This window comes from Schistocerca gregaria, chromosome 5 (genome assembly GCF_023897955.1).
Source record: "Schistocerca gregaria isolate iqSchGreg1 chromosome 5, iqSchGreg1.2, whole genome shotgun sequence".
NCBI lineage: Eukaryota > Metazoa > Arthropoda > Insecta > Orthoptera > Acrididae > Schistocerca > Schistocerca gregaria.
Window position 1 is genome coordinate 349219951 of NC_064924.1, and position 22715 is coordinate 349242665.

A 22715-nucleotide genomic window follows, 5' to 3' on the forward strand; every position below is an offset into this window, starting at 1 on the left:
ACACTAGATCGCGTGTTTTCAACATTGATGGGGTCAGTACCAACAGTCAAGGGGACAGATTGGAGAAGGTGAATGTGGGTCAAGTTGTCATTGGGGAAGGTGGCTTGTTTGTAAAATACAAACACGTTACCATGATGCACAACAAAAAACACTTTTGAACTACAAATGATATCATTGTTGACTTTAATGACGACTTCTGTATAAGGGTTTACAGAATCTCCCCATGAGTCATTGTCGGCAATGCCACATGTTCCGAGGCTGACCCCTGATATGTCACTAAATCCTAACAGTAGAGAGGTGAGGGGTGGGGATGCCAGTAGGAGGGGGCAGTCATCACATGCATCACTCTGTAGGGGGATGTCACACACACCTGTAGCCCTTTCACATGACTGGGAGTAGGTAACGTCACACATGCAGGAATGGTTGTCACTCACCCGCAGACCATTGGGAGACTGTTTGTGCACAGCAGGTGTAGCAGAAGTTGGGGGCTGACTGGGTGGGGTATAGGGCAGTTCTCCCAGAGACGATGCCAGTTTGAGGTGGCAGACAGATACAGTTTGAGTTGTGCCGTTAATGAGCACTTTGAACATGTTGTTACGCTTCAATATGACTCTGTGCAGGCCTGAGTATGGAGGGCTGAGTTCCGGTCAGATGGTATCACCATAGGCCATGACGTGATAGCATGCCGCCAAGTGCTTATGCAGGAATGTGGGAGGAAGTGAGTGCAACTGAAGAGGGAGCATGCAAATGTTAGGGATTAGCTCCTTAATATGCCTGACAAATGTCAAGTCGCAGATTAGGTCCGGAGGGAGTGAAGGCTCGACTAGCTCTGCTGGGAATGTGAGGGGTTCTCTGTATAGTACTTCTGCCAGAAATGTGCCAAGCTCCTCTTTGTATGTGGCCTGAATGCCTAACATTGCCCATGGTAAGGTGTCAGCTCACTCACCTCCATGGCACATCAGTGAAGATTTAAGCATTCACTGCCAGCATTCGATAAGCCTTTTCCTTGGGGGGGGGGGGGGGGGGGGGGGGGGGTGTATGCTGTTGTCCTAGTTAGTTTCACCCCACATAGTTCACAAAGCTGCTGCAAGTGGGTGGACTCAAACTGGCAGCCCTGGTCAATGGTGATAAAAGCTGGGCAGCTGAAGCACAAGATCCAAATTAATAAATGGGCAAGGGCCACTGCATCAGCTGTGATAGTAGTGAGGTAGAATTACCTCTACCCAGTGGATAAACCTGTCAATGGCGGAGAGTATTTAACTAAAGTGGACTGAGGGGGTGAGGGCCAGACGATATCAATGTATTTATGTTGAAATCTTCTTTTTGTCACATCGAATGTACCCTTGGCGAACTGCATGACATCCTACTTTTGCATGTTGACAAGCCACACATGATCACTCCCAACTGAAACATTGTTTTATCACCCCAGGTCAAATGAAGCAGGGCATGCAGAGATAGCAGGATGTTGTAAACCTGGTCTGCAATCTTCAGTTTAGCATCCAGTGGGGCCGAAGTTAAATGGAGAAGGTGAATTTGAACTTTCTATGGAAGTTTGGGCAACCAGATGGTCCAAAGTGTAGTGTCCGGCATATGATGCGTCTCAATCATATAGCAGAGATGATGCCAGAGATACGAGAAGGATCTGGAATTCAGCAACTCATGACTGATGATTAGGCAGATAGCTTCCTCTGTAGATCTGGATAGGGGCTTGAAGATGGTGCATTGGGCAAACGCATATTTGTCCAAATAGGGAGGCAAAGCCACAATATCACAGATCAGGTCTGGTTCATCATGGAAGTGACATAGTACGCAAAGGAATTTAGAGTTGTCAGCAATGCCGTGTAGCTGTAGGATATGGTTGACAAAGGCAAACCATGTGAGTGGGTGGTCCTTGCAAAGGGGTGGTAGCTTACGCCAGTGAATGGGAGAGTCTTGGTGTAACTGTTTGTCAGAAACTGTCACTCCCTGTCCATAGCTCTCCAGCGTAACTGGCTCGGGTGCAGTAGCTGTGTGTGAGGATGATATCCGATGAGCATCAACAAAAGCAAGACAATGTTAATGGAATGTAGTCAAATAAAATCAGGCGATTGCGAGGGAATTAGATTACGAAATGAGACACTTAAAGTAATAGATGAGTTTAGCTATTTGGGAAGCAAAATAACTGCGGATTGTCAAAATAGGATATAGAAAGTAGAATGCCTGTGACAAAGAAAGCAATCATCATTGCCGTCGCTCGCTCATTGGTTGCCGTCGCTCGCTCATTGGTTGCCGTCGCTCGCTCATTGGTTGCCGTCGCTCGCTCGCTCGCTCATATTTCTGATCTAGCTCTGAAATATTACTTTGCAAACTTTCAATCGAATCTGTCATCACAACTAAGTCATCCGCATATGCAAGACTGCTTATTGTGTGTTCACATATCTTGATCTCACCCAGCCAGTCTATTGTTTTCAACATATGATCGGTAAATAATATGAACAACAGTGGAGACAGGTTGCAACCTTGTCTTACCTATGAAACTACTCTGAACCATGAACTCAATTTATCATCAACTAACTGCTGCCTGACTATCCATGTAAAGACCTTTAATTGCCTGCAAAAGTTTGCCTCCTATTCCATAATCTTTTAGAACAGACAATGACTTCCTCCTAGGAACCCGGTCATATGCCTTTTCTAGATCTATAAAGCATAGATACAGTTCCCTGTTCCCCTCATAACACTTCTCCATTATTTGCCGTAAACTAAACATCTGGTCCTGACAACCTCTAAGAGGCCTAAACCCACACCGATTTTCATCCAATTGGTCCTCAACTAAAACTCACACCTTCCTTTCAACAATACCTGGAAGATTTTACCCACAACACTGATTAAAGAGTTGCCTCTGTAGTTGTTACAATCTTTTCTGTTTCCATGTTTAAAGATTGGTGTGATTACTGCTTTCGTCCTGTCTGATGGAACCTGTCCCAACTCCCACACCATTTCAGTTATCCTGTGTAGCTATTTAAGACCTGACATTCCACTGTATTTCATGAGTTCCATTTTAATTTTATCCACCCCAGCCGCTTTATTGCACTGCAATCTATTGACCATTTTTTCCACTTTCTCAAATGTGATCCTATTTCCATCATCATTCCTATCCCATTCTACCTCGAAATCTGAAACATTGCCGATCGTATTTTCACCTACATTCAGCAACTCCTCAAAATATTCCCTCCATCTGCCCAAGGCATCCACAGGATTCACCAGCAGTTTTCCAGACCTGTCCAAAATACTTGTCATTTCCTTCTTACCTCCCTTTCAAAGACTGCTAATTACACTCCAGAATGGTTTTCCAGCAGCTTGACCCATAGTCTCCAACCTGTTCCCAAAGTCTTCCCAAGATTTCTTCTTGGATGCTGCAATTATCTGTTTGGCTTTGTTTCTTTCTTCAACATAACTTTCTCTGTCTGAGTTCTAGTATGTAGCCATTTTTGATACACCTTTTTCCTTTTACAGGCTTCCTTGACTGTGTCATTCCACCAAGCTGTTTGATTCATCCTACTTTTACACACTACTGTTCCAAAACATTCTTTAGCCACTTCTAGTACTGTGTCCCTGTACATTGTCCATTCCTTTTCCAATGACTGTAATTGACTACATTCAACTAACTGGTACCTTACTGTTATGTACTTGTGCCTGATTTCCTTATCCTGAAGTTTCTCCACTCTTATCCTCCTCCACATGGACCTGACCTCCTGCACTTTCGGCTTCACAATACCAATTTCACTGCAGTTTAAATAATGATCATTGTCATCAAAGAATCCCCTGAATACACATGTGTTCCTCACAGCCTTCCTGAATTCCTGATCTGTTATTATATACTCAATGACAGATTTGGTTCCCCTGCCTTCCCAAGTACACCAGTGAATGTTCTTATGTTTAAAAAAGGAGTTTGTGATTACTAAGCCCATACTGGCACAGAAATCCAAGAATTGTTTCCCATTACTGTTGGCCTCCATATCCTCTCCAAATTTACCCATAACATTTTCATATCCTTCCCTTAGATTTCCAATCGTGGCATTAAAATCACCCATGATCGGAACACTGTCCTTGTCCTTTACGTTAACTACTACATCACTGAGTGCATCATAAAAACTATCCATCTTATCATTACTGAGAAAGAGAAATTTAACATAAAGTATAGATTTAAGTGTCAGGAATACGTTTCTGAAAGTATTTGTGTGGAGTGTAGCCATGTATGGAAGTTAAACATAGAGAATAAACAGTTTAAACAAGAAGAGAATAGAAGCTTTTGAAATGTGATGCTACAGAGGAATGCTGAAATTAGATAGGTTGATCACGTAACTAATCTGGAGGTAATGAACAGAATTGGGGAGACAAGAAATTTGTGGCACAACTTGACGTCTCCCCCCCACGTCTCCCCCCCACGTCTCCCCCCCAAGTCTCCCCCCCAAGTCTCCCCCCCACGTCTCCCCCCCACGTCTCCCCCCCACGTCTCCCCCCCACGTCTCCCCCCCACGTCTCCCCCCCACGTCTCCCCCCCACGTCTCCCCCCCACGTCTCCCCCCCACGTCTCCCCCCCACGTCTCCCCCCCACGTCTCCCCCCCACGTCTCCCCCCCACGTCTCCCCCCCACGTCTCCCCCCCACGTCTCCCCCCCACGTCTCCCCCCCACGTCTCCCCCCCACGTCTCCCCCCCACGTCTCCCCCCCACGTCTCCCCCCCACGTCTCCCCCCCACGTCTCCCCCCCACGTCTCCCCCCCACGTCTCCCCCCCACGTCTCCCCCCCACGTCTCCCCCCCACGTCTCCCCCCCACGTCTCCCCCCCACGTCTCCCCCCCACGTCTCCCCCCCACGTCTCCCCCCCACGTCTCCCCCCCACGTCTCCCCCCCACGTCTCCCCCCCACGTCTCCCCCCCACGTCTCCCCCCCACGTCTCCCCCCCACGTCTCCCCCCCACGTCTCCCCCCCACGTCTCCCCCCCACGTCTCCCCCCCACGTCTCCCCCCCACGTCCCCCCCCCACGTCCCCCCCCCACGTCCCCCCCCCACGTCTCCCCCCCCCACGTCTCCCCCCCCCACGTCTCCCCCCCCCACGTCTCCCCCCCCCACGTCTCCCCCCCCCACGTCTCCCCCCCCCCACGTCTCCCCCCCCCACGTCTCCCCCCCCACGTCTCCCCCCCCCCACGTCTCCCCCCCCCCACGTCTCCCCCCCCCCCACGTCTCCCCCCCACGTCTCCCCCCCCACGTCTCCCCCCCACGTCTCCCCCCCCCCACGTGTCCCCCCCACGTCTCCCCCCCCCCCACGTCTCCCCCCCACGTCTCCCCCCCCACGTCTCCCCCCCCCCACGTCTCCCCCCCCCCCACGTCTCCCCCCCCCCACGTCTCCCCCCCCCACGTCTCCCCCCCCCCACGTCTCCCCCCCCCCCACGTCTCCCCCCCCCCCCCACGTCTCCCCCCCCCCCACGTCTCCCCCACCCCCACGTCTCCCCCCCACCCATTATGCACAAATCTTGACTTCCACATAAAGTTTGTGAATTCAATCTTCCACCTACTGATATGTGTTAGTATCGTCAAAAAATAGGTAAACCACATGCAAGAAAGTTTTCAGTCAAAGAAATAGGTGTCAGCCAGAAATTTAAATGACAGTCCAAGATATCAGAAGAAAATAGCCTTCACACTGATAAATTTTACTGAAACAAGCAGTTTCCCCAATTTCAGTAAAGGTGCTAGTGGCCACCAGTGCAGAGTTAATCAGTTTAACAATTTAAAGGCATTTCTAAAGCTGCTATCATGAGAAAATTCACACACAACATAGATTAAACTGTGTAGATCAAGAAAATAATATTATTGAAAAATTGATTTTTTGTACCAAAATCCATTATATCCCCCTTAAACACATCCTTACTCCTTCCAACAAACAATTTTCTAGAAATGAGAAGTGAACCTGTTACACAATGAATAGAATATTCCTTAAGAGATGGTACATTGTGATAACTGCCTGAAAATGTGTTGGAATTTTGCCACTGTATATTTGTAATTTCTCAAATTGCTCTTGCATTTCATTTTGAATTGTCTTTTTCAGAAGTTTCAGGTTCCCACACTTCTCAAAGAATTAATTATGAAGACAAAAATTTTCATTGTGTCTTTCCATGGAATAGACTGTCTTTTTCATTGACTGAGTATATCTCTCCTGTTGAGGAAGTTGAAAAGGAACGATCTAGTATTGTTAGTAAGTACTGACCATGTAAATATATTTTTTCCTTCACCAAAAAGAGCAAAAACTCAGCCTTTCTTTTGCTACAGGTTTTCCAGTCCATCATGCTACACAGAAGACATCACAAAATTTTAAAGAATCCATCACTGATTATTCTCCAAGGAGTAATGAAAGTAGTTTAGAAGATCTTAACACTGAACACAAATGTTCAAGGACAGATTCTTCCATCACAAGTCCAAATGGAAATACCAGTGTCAATAAGACGGGAAATACTGAATTTTCTGATTGTTTCCATTGCAATGCTATGTTGGTTCATAAAGACTTGCGTAAATGGAAGAAAGCAATATCTACTCAAATGGACTCTCCAGAAAAAGCCCTAGTTAGTGTATCCAGTGATAAATCTACTAATACCTGGGGCTATGACCAGGATCATCTGACTTCATTTGTACTAAGAGAAAGAGATTTTATCACAAGAGATCTGCAAAGATCTAAAGTGAGACCATGTAAAAGATTCAAAAGTCCTCTAAGGTCATCATCACCTGAACTTGAAGTATCTGTAAATACTGAGTTTCTAGTTTCACAGCAAGAGAGGCATGAACAAGAGGAAAATGGAACATCAATGGAATCCATTTCAACAATACCTGATAAACAAACTGATTGTGCATCTCTTTCAGAAACACAGGAATATAAGGATCTGGAGGCAATGGTTCTGCATGCTGCTGAAGTAAATGAGAGAGAGAACATGGAAGAGAATGTGACACAGGTAAACAAAGGTATATGGAAAAGCTAGCCAACCCCTCCCACACCTGTACCCCCTCAGCCATCTCCACCATATCTGTTACTTGCTCCCCGTCATTTGTAGTTTACAAATTTTGACATATATTGTGTATAGATGGAAAATACTTAAACAAGAAGTTACTTCCTTGAATTTTATTGTTAATTCAGCCTTTGTAAGTAATATTACGCAGAAAATTAGTTTCCTTTACTTGCTTTTCTATTTTCCCTTTTCACAGCTGGTTGAAGCAGCCACATACAATGTAGACTGGTTTCTGAGGGATGCTCTTGGTGATGAAATGGACATCTCCATTTGCACTGACAGTCAAGATGGCCAAGTCATAAAGCCAGATTTTCCTGAGGAATACTGTTCATCTAACCATGGAGAACCATTATTCCACACAGTTAGCAGTTACCGAATGTTAACCAACCTCAAAAGACAGGTTTGATAGAATGTTTCAAACTTATTTACACATTCAGATATATAAAACCCTGTTGGTAAGGTGTAACTCACTTCTTCATAATGGCACAGAGGAAAACAATCTGAATTCAGCATTGGCCACCTCTAACATGTTCTCTGAATTCTCTGACAACACACCATGTTCAGCTATTTTTCTGTTATGTCTTGATTCTACTTTCATGAGATTTTAATATTTCCACTTGCTGGTAAAATATAAGATGCACACTCAGTTAATTACATGGAAAATGCAAACAATAAGAAAACTACAAAACATTGCCCTTAAAGTATGCGGTATTCATAATACTTCGTATGTTTGTTGTGCCTAGTTTATTTAGTTATTCTTGCATTTGTGAAATCTGATTTGACATTATTATGATAATAAAACATTGTGGGTGGAATACAAAAATTGCAAGGAGTGTAGATAATGATTCACTGTATAGCTGATATATAGAATGCTCAGCAGGCTGTTTTCCACTTAATGTGGTTGAAGTGGTAAATTACAAAACCTGTCATCTACTTGTGTGAACAAAATGTATGAAACCAAATGCCTCTTGCAAGGAAAGGGCAGCTGCCATATGGAAACTGTGGGAAGATCCAGTTAGTGTGACCTTACTGCTCAATGAAGGAAACACAACGCTGTTCCTGTCTCACCAGTATTACATAGAGAAAATACAGGGATGGCTAGAAGACCATGGTTATAGGAAGACAGGAACTGACCCTACCAAGAGGATGGAGGGGAAGACTGGAACTTCCCAAATAATCCAGCTTGCCAAAAAACATTCTTAAAAAGCCACAACAGAGAGCACCAGTCCCACCGGGACTTCATGGATTGCTGAAAACTCAAAAAGATAGTATGCCTTTATGCCCCATTGTTAACAATTTTGATACTCTGATGTACTCATTTGCAAGCTTGCTAAATATGTGAAGGATATGTATAGACCTCATTTTGGGAAGTATTTATGCCACGTTCACATCATCATGGTTTTTGTTGGACACCTTAACAACTTTAAGATTGAAGATACCAATAGCTTGCTGAGCTTCAACACTCCTTTTAACAGTGCCTTTTCAAGGAGTCTTTTAAACTACTGACCCAATTTGACATAGAGACAATCAACCTTTATAGGCATGTCATGATACCGACTCAAGTATCCCTACCAGCAGGCACTGAAAAGGATGCAGAGGATCTGACATGGTTATTGCAGCAGAATAGTTCAGAACATAGTTATGGAGGGTGTAGGCAAACCATGACAGTGGCCACAGATCTAGATGTTCACTTTCTGGTGGCAATATGCCTGACCCAGCTGTTCTGCGATTGACACGGTCGTCCCCATAGTGTTAAACAGCATCCTCCAGGAGCAATAATGGAAGTTCATATGAGTTAACTGATTCCAGCTGTGAGTCACTGATAGTCCTTTTTTTCATTTTGTGAAGTACACACATTTTCAGTTCTGAACATTTAATGCAAGTTGCCAGTAGTTAAATCACTCTGAAATCTTATCAAGCTCTGACTGAATATTTGTGCAGCTTTTTCCAGCCAGTATTTCATTAAAGGTAACTGCACTGTCAGTGCCAAGTCTGAGGTTACAATTAAGTTAACATTGCCTCCAAGGTCATTAATATAAAACATGAACAGGAAGATGCCAACACACTTCCTGGAGCAACTGAAGTTACTTCGTCTGTCAGTTATTCTCCATTCAAGATGAGATGCTGTGTCCTTCCTCTTTTTTTTTGATAATAAGCTTAAGTGTGGTAATGAGTCAAATATCTTTTGGAAGTCAATAAAACTGTACCTAACTACCTACCTTGATCCATGACTTTCAGGATGTTACGCGATAAAAGCACGAGTTGGTTTTGGACTCTGTGCTGATGGAATGGACGATATACCTCATTACTTCAATGCATTCAGAACAGAATCTGGTACAGGTTCCATCAGTCCCTAGAACTTTAAGTTTCAATGACTTCATTGTTTCTCACTGTCACTGAACTCTGTCTCTTTCACTCTTCTTTGGAGTAGTAGAAGACTTAAATCTGCAATACTCCTGGGTTTTTCTATGGAAAGGAATATTTGAAAATGCAGTTCAGCATGTCTACTTTTGATTTGCTGTCACAAATTCCCTTTTTGTCTGGCCTATGAGTTTCTGGATACTAACTTTGGTACCACCAACAGCTTTCACATATGACCAGAATTTCTTTGGGTTTTGGGAAAGATGTTTTGATAATAGTCTGCTAGGGTCCAACCAATATAGTCAAGAGTCCAGGAGAGACACTGCAGGCAATGTTGTGCTCTTAGAAAAAGCACTTGCATGGACTGTTCATTGCAATAGGCAGTTAATGCCAAATTTTGCCATAGTGCCCTATTGCATGGGTTAATCATTCTTCCTACATTGATTTCTGTCATTACTTCATGCAGTGTTGCTTATCTGTGCTAACAGATAACTCTACACAAATGCCACTGCTCCCAGTCATTAAGTGAAGGCACTTTGCCTCTGCATTGCCTATTGTGAGAGATAATGTTTGAAATTTAGTGTTCTCAGCACTCTTGACACTGTGGGTCTCAAAGTACTCCAATTCCGTAATGATTTCCAAAATGGAATGTCCCATGCAACTTACTCCCACTAGCACTCCACATTCAGCGTCTGTTAATTTCCCTCACGCATCCATAGTCGTGTCAGGAACCTTTTCACAGCAATCACCCGAGTACAAATGACAGTTCCTCCAAACCACTGCCCTTTTCTATTACATGTATATGATACTACTGCCATATGGAAATATTGCTATCAGACGACTTTTGTCACTTCAGTCTACTTCCATCTGTGGAGGCATGTAATTGGATCTTCCAATGATACTTCCAGCTCTCCTACAACTATCATTATCTGCACTGAATGGAAAGTTGTGTAATCTATAAAAAGACTTCTATGTATCCCACATACAGTCAGCTACCTGGATATCGGTATCTTATGTGTAACGCACTCCTGACCTATTCAGCGAATCGTACAGTCCTAAACCCTATGGTACAAGTCTAAGAAGTCATAGCTCAGCTTTTTACAGGGCCATTGCATTCTCTGATTAAAGCCTTCTGCTTGATTTAGAACCAGGGGAGCCTTGATCTGTTGTGTGGACAGTAGTGCAGATTGTGAGCTTTACCCAATCTCCATGGCATTGCTGGTATTCTCAACCTTCTCTCTGTCATGGGAATGATATAGGTGTGACCTTGAAGCCCAGATGAGAGGCATTGTTTGTGCTAACATGCACCACAGTCTGCAGTTGGTTGCACTCTGTTCCTTGATAAGTCAGAATTGCCTTTTCAGTATGTTGAGTGAGGCCCCAGACATGCACAGTGATACACATGGTGTTTCTTTTATCCCTTTCAGCCATTTCACTAAGGGGCACCATTGTTTGACCCACATTTTAAATTTTGAAGAAACTTAAGAAAGTTCTCAAAACATGCATTTGCAAGCGCCCTAAAATGCTCCAAAAGATGTCCTTTACCACATAAAAATGGAATGAAAGTAGGGAATGGTTGTGTTTGAAAGACGATGTGAAAGCAGTAAGTTTATTAGCAAGTGCATTAGGAAAATCCATTACTGAGCTCATGTTAACTTGCACCAATGCATTGAAATTTGAAATAAGTTGCCTGTACAATTTGAATGAAGCGGTACACAATGTCTGAAAATGTTGACAGAAGCATTTTTTGTTTTCAACATAACGCCAAAGAGGACTTTAGCACACATCATGAAACTGCAAAAGCTTTTTGTCGATTTGAATGATGTATTGCAGAAGCACAATGAAAATGTTTTGTCTGAAAGAATTTTAAATAGGCGAATTCTCTCCACACAAGGCAAAGAATATGACAATTTCAAGGAGCCGTGGTACATGATATCATCTGAAAAATCAAAGTGTGAACTTCTTGATTGAAAAATTGTCCACACTTGAATTGAGTGAGCAGAGTATGGTTGAACCAGCTGTGTTTGTTACATGCAGTTGCCCTAAAAAGAAAATTCAGTGAAATAAGTGACGATATCAGTAGTGAAAAATCAGAAAAGAGAATTGAATACACAAAAAGATTTCCTTGTCAAATATGTGGACATGTAGGCTACTGGGCAGCAGTGTGTCCAAAAAAAGACAGGTAACACTCACATCAACCATTCTGAAAAGAACATAGAAAAAAAGTTGCATTTTTGTCACATATTTTTAGTGCTTCAGTTGAAAACTGCAGTTGATACTGTGACATTAATGCCACAAATCATATAACTGCAAATAAACAATATTTTGTATCATATATGAAATTTTCCATCCCTGAAAAGATTTCTGGTGGGAAAAGAGATGTGAGCATGTTGACTCATGGACAGGGAGCTGTGAAAATCAAAGTGCAGTTGAAAAATCGGTGAACTGAAAGATGTACTTTACGTTCCTGAAGCTAGTGCTCCCTTATTCTCTGTCAAAGTAGCTGAACGAAGAGGTTTTTGCACTAGACATGACGACGGAAGCATCAAAACTGAAGAAAAACTGACTGGGCAAACAATGATGACTGGTCATGTCAGCCATGGTCTCTATTCTTGACATACGTGTCATTAAACCAGAACAGCTGGCTCAAGTGAATTTGGTGACATCATCAGATAAGCTGCAAATTTACCATGGGAGATTTGGACATCAGCACAAACACCATGTGAAACTCTTCTTGAAGCAGATGAACATCAATGTGGATGGGTGCAAGGACCAATTCTGTGATGACTGTACACATAGAAAAATGCATAGACTTCCATTCAGGAACAGAATGAATCAATGAATGGTTACAGGTGAACAAATCCATGCTGATGTAAATGGATCTATGAAACTTCCTGGCAGATTAAAACTGTGCGCCCGACCGAGACTCGAACTCGGGACCTTTGCCTTTCGCGGGCAAGTGCTTTACCAACTGAGCTACCGAAGCACGACTCACGCCCGGTACTCACAGCTTTACTTCTGCCAGTATCCGCCTCCTACCTTCCAAACTTTACAGAAGCTTCGCAGGAGAGCTTCTGTAAAGTTTGGAAGGTAGGAGGCGGATACTGGCAGAAGTAAAGCTGTGAGTACCGGGCGTGAGTTGTGCTTCGGTAGCTCAGTTGGTAGAGCACTTGCCCGCGAAAGGCAAAGGTCCCGAGTTCGAGTCTCGGTCGGGCACACAGTTTTAATCTGCCAGGAAGTTTCATATCAGCGCACACTCCGCTGCAGAGTGAAAATCTCATTCTGTAAATGGATCTATGTTTACAGAGTCTCTCAGAAATGCTCACTATAATAATAACATATGTTTCAAAGAACATTATAGCAAGTTTTGTAGAATTTTCTTTCTTAAGCAGAAAAGTGAAGTCAGCAAATATAAATGGTCATGTTGTCAAACAGTTCAGCTGTGATGGAAGAAGAGTGTTTGATAACAAGAGAGCCTTGGAATTGCTGGCAAGCAGAGGCATAGATCATGGCATCACTTTGCCTTACACACCACAGCAAAATGGTATTGCAGAAAGAGAGAACTGCACTCTTGTGGAGTGCGCACATTCTATCTTGAACCCCAGTAAATTTCCAAAGGGACTATGGGCAGAAATGTACAATACTGCTGCATATTTTTTTAAATTTCACTGTGAAGTCCTCTACTGAGAACAAACCTCCATACTAACTGTGGTGTGGATGACTAGTAGATAACCTGGACCATCTGAGATTCTTTGAAAAAGAATGTTACTTGCATGTGAATAAGAATTTTTATTCAAAATTTGGTGACAAAGCTGTGCTTGGACATCTGATGGGATATGGCTTCACAGTTTGGTTTCCATCTCAAAGAAAAGTTGTACTAAGTTATGATGTAAAATTCAAGACTGAAGTTGTATGCAATCTGCACACCAGTGATACTGAATTTGTAGAACAATGTCTTCACCAGCAACTTCAGAGTCAGCCTAATCAGACTTCTGATGAGAAAAGGAATCTGAAGCAAAGCTGTCAGCCATGATAAGAGAACAGAAAGAGAAAGTAAAGTGGAAGAAGACTTGGAGACAATGTCAAGTTCTGGAGGAAGAAGATTTGCATATGTTATCAAGTTCTGGAGGGCACAAAGTTTTGAGTGAGAAACAAAGAAGCAAATGCAAGAAGAAGAAACCATAATGGATGAACAGTGGAGATTGTGTACATGGCTGGAACATCAAGGACAAGGATCCAACATCAGATGCAGAAGCTTTGCACTCTAGCAATAAAATTCAATGGCTGGAGGCCATGCACAAACAATTAAAGTCCCTGAAAGAGAATAATACTTGGATATGAGTTTACCATCCAAGTGGTGTATGGATTTTGCAAAATCAGTGCGTCTTGTGGAAGAAAACTGCAGAAAATGAGATAGTTCACTTCAAGTGTCGACTTCTGGCCAAAGGACACATACAAGAACAAGAAATTGACTATGAAGAAACATTCATGTGTAAAGATACAATTGAAACACTGTTGGCATGGGCTGCTGCACAGAATTTGAAGCTTAATCAGTTTGATGTCAAAACTCTTTTGCTAAATGGTGAACTTGAAGGAGGTGTATACATGGAATAACCAGAAGGTTTTTGAGAGGGTACTGGGTTAACTTATTTGCTGAAGAAAAGTCTGTATGGTCTCAAACAGGCACCACAATGTTGGAACAAACATTTCCTAGACTTCACAATGCAGGCTGGATTTACAAACAGTGACGCTGATCTATATGTCTCTTCTACCATCAAAGCAACAAGAACTGTCTATATATTGCAATCTATGTTGATGATGATTTAGTTGTGTGCAGCAACAGAGCAGATATTGAAGAGTTCTTGAAAATGTTGAAGTGGGAGTTTCTTACAACTAGAGGGTCTCTCAACAATTTCTTGGGTATGAAGATACAGCAAAATGAAGACAGGCCAGTAGCAGTGCTCCAAGAAGACTACACAAAGGAAATTCTGAAATTATATGGAATGGCTGAGTCTAATGGAGTGTCTACTCCAATTGGACACAAAGAAAATAATGTCAAAGAGAAGATTACAGACATTGTTCCATATCAAGAGACAATGGGTTGTCTGATGAATTTGGAAACACTCACATACGGACATTGCTTTCACAGTGAGCAAAACAGCTAAATCAATGGAAGAGACCCTACAGTTCAAGACTAGAATCAAGTAAAATGAATATTTGGTACTTGAAGAATACAGCGGACTATGGAACTACCTACAACAACGAAGTGAGACTGAAAGTCTACAATGATGCTGATTATGCTGGTGACAAGGGCATGAGACATTCAACAACAGGTGTTGTTGCAACTATCAGCCATGGGACTGCATCACAGATCAGTCAGTTACAAAAGACAGTGGCAACATCTACTATGGAAGCAGAAATAATATCAGCCAGTAAAGGAGCAAAGGAGCAGATCTGGTTAAAAAGATTGCTGTGTGGATTGATTGCAACTTCCAGACAAGTGAAACCTTCTAACTGTATGTTGACAATAGAAGTACAGTAAATCTGTCCAAATACCCCACATATCATTGAAAATCAAAGCACATAAAAGTTCATCACTTCCACATCATGGAAAGATTCTTGAATGAGGATCTTGAATTAGAACACATTGACGGGACCAACCGGATAGCTGATCTACTAACCAAGCCACTGGATAGGGTTTGACTCGAGATGCTGCATGAAAGAACTAGACTGCAAAAGATCAAATCCATGTGAAATTCAGTACTCACTTTTTTTGTTTTTGGAGGAAGTGTCAATTATTGTAATACCTGTGTCATATCATTGTCATGTGTGTACAATTGAATCTTTGGACAGTAGAACTGAGGGTCCTTGTCTTTGTCACATAACTGAACAGAGAGAGAGAGAGAGAGAGAGAGAGAGAGAGAGAGAGAGAGAGAGAGAGAGAGAGGGGGGGGGGGAGAATCTCCTATTGATCTCCTATTGCACTTTGTTGTCTGTTTTAAATAAATAATCACATCATCTTTTCGCCATTACCGGAATGCCTACATCTCGTGGACTTATGCAAGGTAATAAGGCCTTCATACAACACTATGTGTGGTGAATTAGCCTGATTACTCCTGAATAGTTACACAATACATATGAAGAGCACTAATTTATGGTCATAGTAATATCACCCCACACTGTGGGCTTAACTAATGGGGGGGATCAACACAATCATTTGAGAGCAGAAAGACTGCCAGTAAATTAGTCTTTGCATGACTCTTGAAGCATTCCAGTGAAAACAGTTTTAGACACTAACTTCAAATGGTATCTATAGTAAAAGTTAGTAAGCAGTCCATCCATATTACTCCCCACAAAGATGTCCATCATGTTATTACCTTTTTGGGTACTAGAACACTTTGGAATACTACATGAAGGATCAGGAGATAATGACAGCCACTACCATCCTTCAAACAATGAGAGAAAACAATTCCTATTTAAATGACCTATTGTTTATTTTGTTTGAATGGCAGTCTAGACTTTTGGGGGTAATAGTTAACCAGAAGCTTCAAAGTGTCCCCTTTGTGTGTGAAGTCTGATCACAATAATTTTCACTATGGTCATTCATGAATGTAGTGAAGAAGAAAAAATTACAAATCACTGGATACTTTTATACAATCTTTCAAAACAAGAAAAAAATACCAAATAAATTTAAATACTGAAAATTGACTCTATTGTGATGTAGTTCGTGCTTTTATATATTGCAAGGTATAGCACTTATGATAAAGCAGATGAAAAGGAATTTGGCGTTTCAGAGGACGAGGGTGAAGGGATGTGGATATTAATGTAATGTTTCTAGTTTTACCATTTAAAACTACAACAAACAACAGTTCTTTTAAGAAAAAGCACTAATTGCATAAAAAGTGGATTATTTCTATTTTAAAATTGCAGAAAATAAGACCACATTTATCATCAGTGAGAATGTGCATTGCTGATGCACCTACATCACCCACAGAAAAACAAGTGCAAGCTGCAGTGCAGTCACTACTTTCAAAGGTTTGCTTATTCACCATTATTATATCTGAATAATAAAGTTCAGTTGAAATTATTCGTTTGTGTATATTTAATTTAATTATTTTTACAGGCAGACATACATATGTCAATAATTATTCAAGCAAGCAAAGCACTTGTTGTTTGTGAGCAGTCAAAAGAGTTTATATCATCACGTGAGAGAGTAGAGTGTGAAAGAATCCTGCTCATATCAAGTGAGTAAAAGTACAATCAATCAATCAATGCCTCCAATTTTTCTCCCTTACATAGAAATACACTCTGATGATCAGAAAATAAGGACCTATAAACAAGGCAGTTTCAAGTAAAATGATATACTTCAACACACACAGAATTACTGATTTTTCATAGATTTTTCTACATCACAAATTTGAATGAACCAACTGTAAAACTACAGTTGATTGCTAAAAATTGTGTGTTCTTCCTAATTTATTTTTGCCTAACTTACTAAGTGCAGGAAATGATGGGGGAAACAAAACAGACATGTTGCAGCCTGGAAAAGGAGAATCACCACATCAAGACAATGTTTACAGTTATTTTGTTGTGGTGGTGGTGGTGGTGGTGGTGGTGGTGGTGGTGGTGGTGGTCTTCAGTCCAACGTCTGCATTGATGGAGCTCTCCATGATACTATATCTTGTGCAAGCCTCTTCATCTCTGAGTAACTACTGCAACCTCCATCTTTCCAAATCTGCTTAGTGTATTCATCTCTTGGTCTCCCTCTGACTTTTACCCTCCATGCTTCTCTCCAATAGTTAATTTGTGCTCTCTTGATGCCTCAGAATGTGTCCTATGAACTGATCCTTTCTTCTAGTCAAGTTGTGCCACAAATTATTCTCCCCAATTCTATTCAGTAACTCCCTGTTAATTACATGATCTACCCATCTAATATTCATCATTCTTCTGTAGCACCACATTTTGAAAGTTTCTATTAACTTCTTGTCCAAACTATTTATCATCTGTGTTTCACTTCCATACGTGGCTACACTCCACACAAATACTTTCAGAAAAGACTTCCTGACACTTCAGTCTATATTCGATGTTAACAAATTTCTCTTCTTGAGAAATGCCTACAGTTTATATCCACTCTACTTCAATCATCATCAGTTATTTTGCTTTCCAAATAGCAAAACTCATCTACTACTTTAAGCATCTCATTTCCTAATCTAATTCCTTCAGCATCACCTGATTTAATTAGACTACATTCCATTGTCCTCATTTTGCTTTTGTTGATGTTCATATTATATCCTCTCTTACATTGTCTTCCGAGGAACTGCCCATTCCTTTCAACTGCTCTTCCAGGTCCTTTGCTGACAACATTGCAATTCTGTCAGAAGCAGCAAACCACAAAGTTTTTATTTTGTTTTCATGGATTTTAATTCCTGCTCCAAATTTTTCTTTTGTTTCCTTTACTGTTCACTCAATATACTGATTGAGGGATAGGCTACAAACCTGCCTCACTTGCTTCTCATCACTGCTTACCATTCATGTCTGTTCACATGTAACTGCCATCTGTTTTCTGTACAAATTGTAAATAGCCTTTCTCTGCCTATATTTTACCCCTGTCACCTTCAGAATTTGAAAGTGAGTATTCCAGTCAACATTGTCAAAAGCTTTCTCTAAGTCTACAAATGCTATAAACGTAGGTTTGCCTTACCTTAATCTATTTTCTAATATAAGTCATAGGGTCAGTATTGCCTTGCGTGTTCCAACATTTCTATGGAATCCAAACTGGTCTTCCCCACGGTCAGCATCTACCAGCTTTTCCATTTGTCTGTAAGAAATTCGTGTTAGGATTTTGCAACTATGACTTAGTAAACTGATAGTTTGGTAATTCCGACACCTGTCAACACCTGCTTTCTTTGGGATTGGAATTATTATATTCTTCTTGAAGTCTGAGGTTATTTTACCTGTCTCATATCTCTTGCCCACCAGATGGAAGAGTCTGCAACTCGTGGTCTAGTGACTAGCGTTGCTGCCTCTGGATCACGGGGTCCTGGATTTGATTCCGAGATGGGTTGGTGACTTTTCTCTGTCCAGGGACTGGGTATATGTGTTGCCATCATTATCATTTTTGGCAGTGACTAGATTGGACTGTGTAAAAGTTGGAGTATGTAAAAAGTGGGACTTTGTACAAGCGCTGATGACCGCACAGTTGAGTACCCCACAGATTAATAATAATAATAATTATTATTATTATTTCATAAAAGGTGACAAAAAGAACAAACCACTAATAGGGCTAACCACCCTTTTAGTGTGATTAGTTGGTTCAGGACAGAACTAATTAAGCCTCGGACAAGCGCTGTCATGGTTGGGGACGATGCTTGAACATTATGCCCGTCCACATTGGTAACGAGACTGCTAGCCACATGGAAAAAGATTTAAATCCAAATAGAGGTGTTTTGCAGGATATGCTTCCTGCAAGCACCCTAGAAGGAAAACAAAGACAGAGGATGAGATGGTCAGATGAAGTTAACTGACACCTCATGTTCTGTTATTACCAAGCAACAAACTTAGGAACCAACACAACTGGATACAGATCTCAAGTATACACAACATTTATTACCAGATACCCAGAATTAAAATTTTTAACTGAACTATGACTAGCTGATCAGATCTGTATAATAATCAAAAATAACAGGATACCCCAGTCAGAATTAGAAAACATCAAACAGCAAGTACAACAAATACTGGAAGAAAATAGTGTGCAATCAGAAGAAGAAGAAGAAGAAGAAGAAGAAAATACAGCAATTGACTCAAACATCCCAGAGCAAACAAACAAAGAACAACATGCATCAATTAAACATCCAGAGGAAAACGAAATCTTAAGACTGCCACCAGAACAGGCACAAATAGAACACGAAGTGACACACATGTTAGATATAGAAGAAAAATTTTAGCTGGCATATACAGAATACAGACACAAATACAGACATTAGACCATTCTTGCATAGATCCCCCCCCCCCCCCCCCCCCAAATAACCCACACATTGAAACAACAACAACTATTATCAACACAATCGTACACAACAAAATAAATGAAAACACAACTATGGAAGAGTAAAAACTACTGGTTTACATAGAAGCACTCACTAAACGAAATATACACACTCGGCAGAGATCAGAAGCAACCAACACACAGAAGAAACCCACAAAACTGGCATGGCAACACAGGCTACAGACCAGAATATATACAAAGGAAAGAGCAATGTGGATTCACCAGGAAAGGAAATATTTTCTTTGTGAGAGGAACAACAGATAAAGGAGAAAAAAATGCATGGAATTTCTGATCTATCATAAAGCACATAGAAGACTTTCATCCTCTGAAAGTTGGTGAAATAGATGTAGGTTCCAAAGACACAGCAATCTCATTAAACAGATATTTTTTAACTATCGCATATAAACCCATAACACAAATTTAAGCAGATGAATTGAATACACTGCAAAAAATAAATGAATGAATAAATAAATCCAGCTTATTTATCCTCTCTCTCTTTCACAACTATTACTGAGATGGGTTTCAAACAAACTAAAATAACAAAATATGACATTCATTTGTTGCCATGGATAGCCTGCTACATTGTATCTCATGAAGAAATGCAATGACAGGTAACTAAAGACTTAATACACAAAATTAAATACTGAAACAGGGGAAAATATTTTTCTAAATGATTAAAATAAGTGAAGGAAAGCCAGTCTTCAAGCAGAGAAACAATTTGTTTTAAGAAACTACAGGCCAATTTCATGGATTGAGTTAACATTCTCAATAGCTGCATAGAGCATGGACCTTGCCAAAGTGGAGTGGCTTGCATGCCTTATTGATACAGATAGGTGCTATCATAATGGAGGTTTACCTGTGAAGAGGCCAGGCTAACCTAAAATTCACGGAGGGAGACAGCAGCCTTTTCAGTAGTTGAAAGGATAAAATTTTGGATAATTATCCTCCCCTTGAACATTAGCAAACATGTTGCAGTAACTCATAATGCAAATGGCTGAAGGCAAGGGGGAACTACTGCTGCCACATTTCCTGAGGACATGCAGCTTTAGAACATTGTTAAATGATTGACATCCTCATGGGTAAAATATTCCAAAGACATAGCAGTATCCCACTTTGATCCCTGGATGGGAACTACTCAGGAGCAGGAGCATGTCATCATCAGAGAATACAAAATAGGCATTCCATGGGTCAGTGCTTGGAAGTTTAGATCCCTTAATTGGGTGGATGGTTGGTTGGTTGGGTAGGTAGGAATAATGCTGTAATAGGTAGCTGTCTGATAGAATTTTGCAGAGAGCATAAAGGCTAGTTTACATGATGGCATTGAGTTGCACCACTTAATACATTGAATGAGTTGCACACAAATAGTTTTGCACATGACTATACACATGGCATCACCTCTGTGAACTTCAGTTTTGTCTTTTCATTAGTGCTGTAGTCATTTCTAAAATGAAAGTTTTGGCAGCTGCATGAGTTACGGTGGAGTTAATGTTTGGTTAGGTGAAATTTTTGCATTAGAAAAGAAATGAGAAACATATTGGGTTTATGACTCGATAAAGAAATGACATCAGCTCAGTGGCTCTGCAACATTGATGAAAGAAATTTCAGTGGAAGACCATAGAAGCTATTTTGATTAACTTAGAATGACATCAGGACAGTTAGTGTTCCTTCTAAATAGAGTTAAGGAGGCAAGAAGGAAGAAAGATACTATAATGCCAGAAACATTGTTGCCATAAATGAAATTACAAATCATGTTGCATGCAATAGACTCCAGATCTCTTGGTCGGCTAGATGATGAGATTTTAGTTAGCAGTGATATATTTCCATTAACATCACATTTAATTAAGCCTTTGTTGTGGGAAATGCGTTTGGTGTTCTCATGTCCAAATTTCACTTGTATGAAAAGCCAGTTGTGAGACTATAACAGATAGTTGTAAAAATTGTCAGAGCTACACACACAATTCATAAGTGGCAAAGCAAAAATTTCTCAAATTTTGACATCCACAGCTCGTAGATTAGGAGTATGTTGGTAATAGATTATACCAACCAGGAACATGGAGAAGCATAAATGCTGGGTGGGCTGATAGATCTAAAACTGCAGTCCAGTAGTAGTAGTAGTAGTAGTAGTAGTAGTAGTAGTAGTAGTAACAATAATAGGAAAGTTCTCATTTAGTATAGAATGGTTTGCAGACTACTTTCTTGTAGGAGGGTCTGTACAGGAGCAAAACTTTGAAGTTTAAGCATATGTACTGCAATTTATGAATGGGAAACACTACTGTAACATTTTAAATAAATGAATACTGGATAAAGAATTCAGCTTTGATTTGTGAAGCCTTTGCTTTTCTTAAAGTAGAACTGGCCAACTTGAACTGTGGCATTTCAGTATCATAGGTGTGGGCTGTTCTGCATCCAGATGTTTTGCTTGCCTGTATGTTTTTTAGTTTGTATATTTTCTTGTAATTGAATGAATTTTTCCTCAGATATTGTGAACTCATCCATGTTCAGATTGCATACCATGGCCTCACATGTAGGAGCATGGCACTGCTTGTTTTTGTAGTCAACATCACTTTAATCCCACAGACACCTATGCTTAGCAAAGATAACCAAAACCCAAATGTACCCCACTTCATGTTTCAATTTGTTTACACTCTACTGACAGACCTAACCTCAATAATTGTGTACCCAGTGTCACCAAAGTTGAAACAAGCTGAAGTTGTTTTGTTTCACCACCAAGTCACAAAAAAGTGCACCACATATGCACACTGGCTAGTAGTACAGTTGTGTGCAACCTAGTGTCTAAAACTTGGTTTAAGGAAAACATAAGGAGGCCATGTGTGCAGAAGAGAACTGGAGAAATTGGAAGTTTTAAGACTGATTATATAATGGTGTGAAAGTTTTAAAATTTAGATTTTAAAATGAAAAATATTCCCAGTGGCAGATACAGACTCCAACCACAGTTTATTGGTGATGTACTGTAGATGAAAACTGAAAAGATTGCAAAAAGACAGGAAATAAAGGGTTCGGCCCTGGATAAACTGAAAGAACCATAGCTTGTTGAGTTTCACAGTAATGATGGATTGAGACACAGGAAAGGAATGCAACAGACAATGAAAAAGTAGCTTTGAGAGATAAAATAGTGAAGGCAGCAGAGGATCCAATATGTAAAAAGACAATGCCCAGTAGAAATCCTTGAATAGCTCTGGAGAGTTTGTCAAAAGGAAGAAAATATGAAAATGCAGCAAATTAGTAGGTGAAAGGAAATACAGAGAGATGTCTATAAAATG

General features: G+C 40.9%; 1 protein-coding gene across 2 annotated transcripts in view; it reads left to right on the forward strand.

The window, feature by feature from the left end:
* LOC126272987 (anillin-like) overlaps nucleotides 1-22715 on the forward strand; it is a 151104-nt gene that overhangs the window by 45421 nt on the left and 82968 nt on the right. For both annotated transcript variants that reach the window (XM_049976336.1, XM_049976337.1), the window contains exons 3-7: nucleotides 6083-6229; nucleotides 6304-6977; nucleotides 7228-7431; nucleotides 16323-16427; nucleotides 16516-16636. In XM_049976336.1, the coding sequence (XP_049832293.1) occupies nucleotides 6083-6229; nucleotides 6304-6977; nucleotides 7228-7431; nucleotides 16323-16427; nucleotides 16516-16636 (1251 nt within the window). The remainder of the gene's footprint in view (nucleotides 1-6082; nucleotides 6230-6303; nucleotides 6978-7227; nucleotides 7432-16322; nucleotides 16428-16515; nucleotides 16637-22715) is intronic.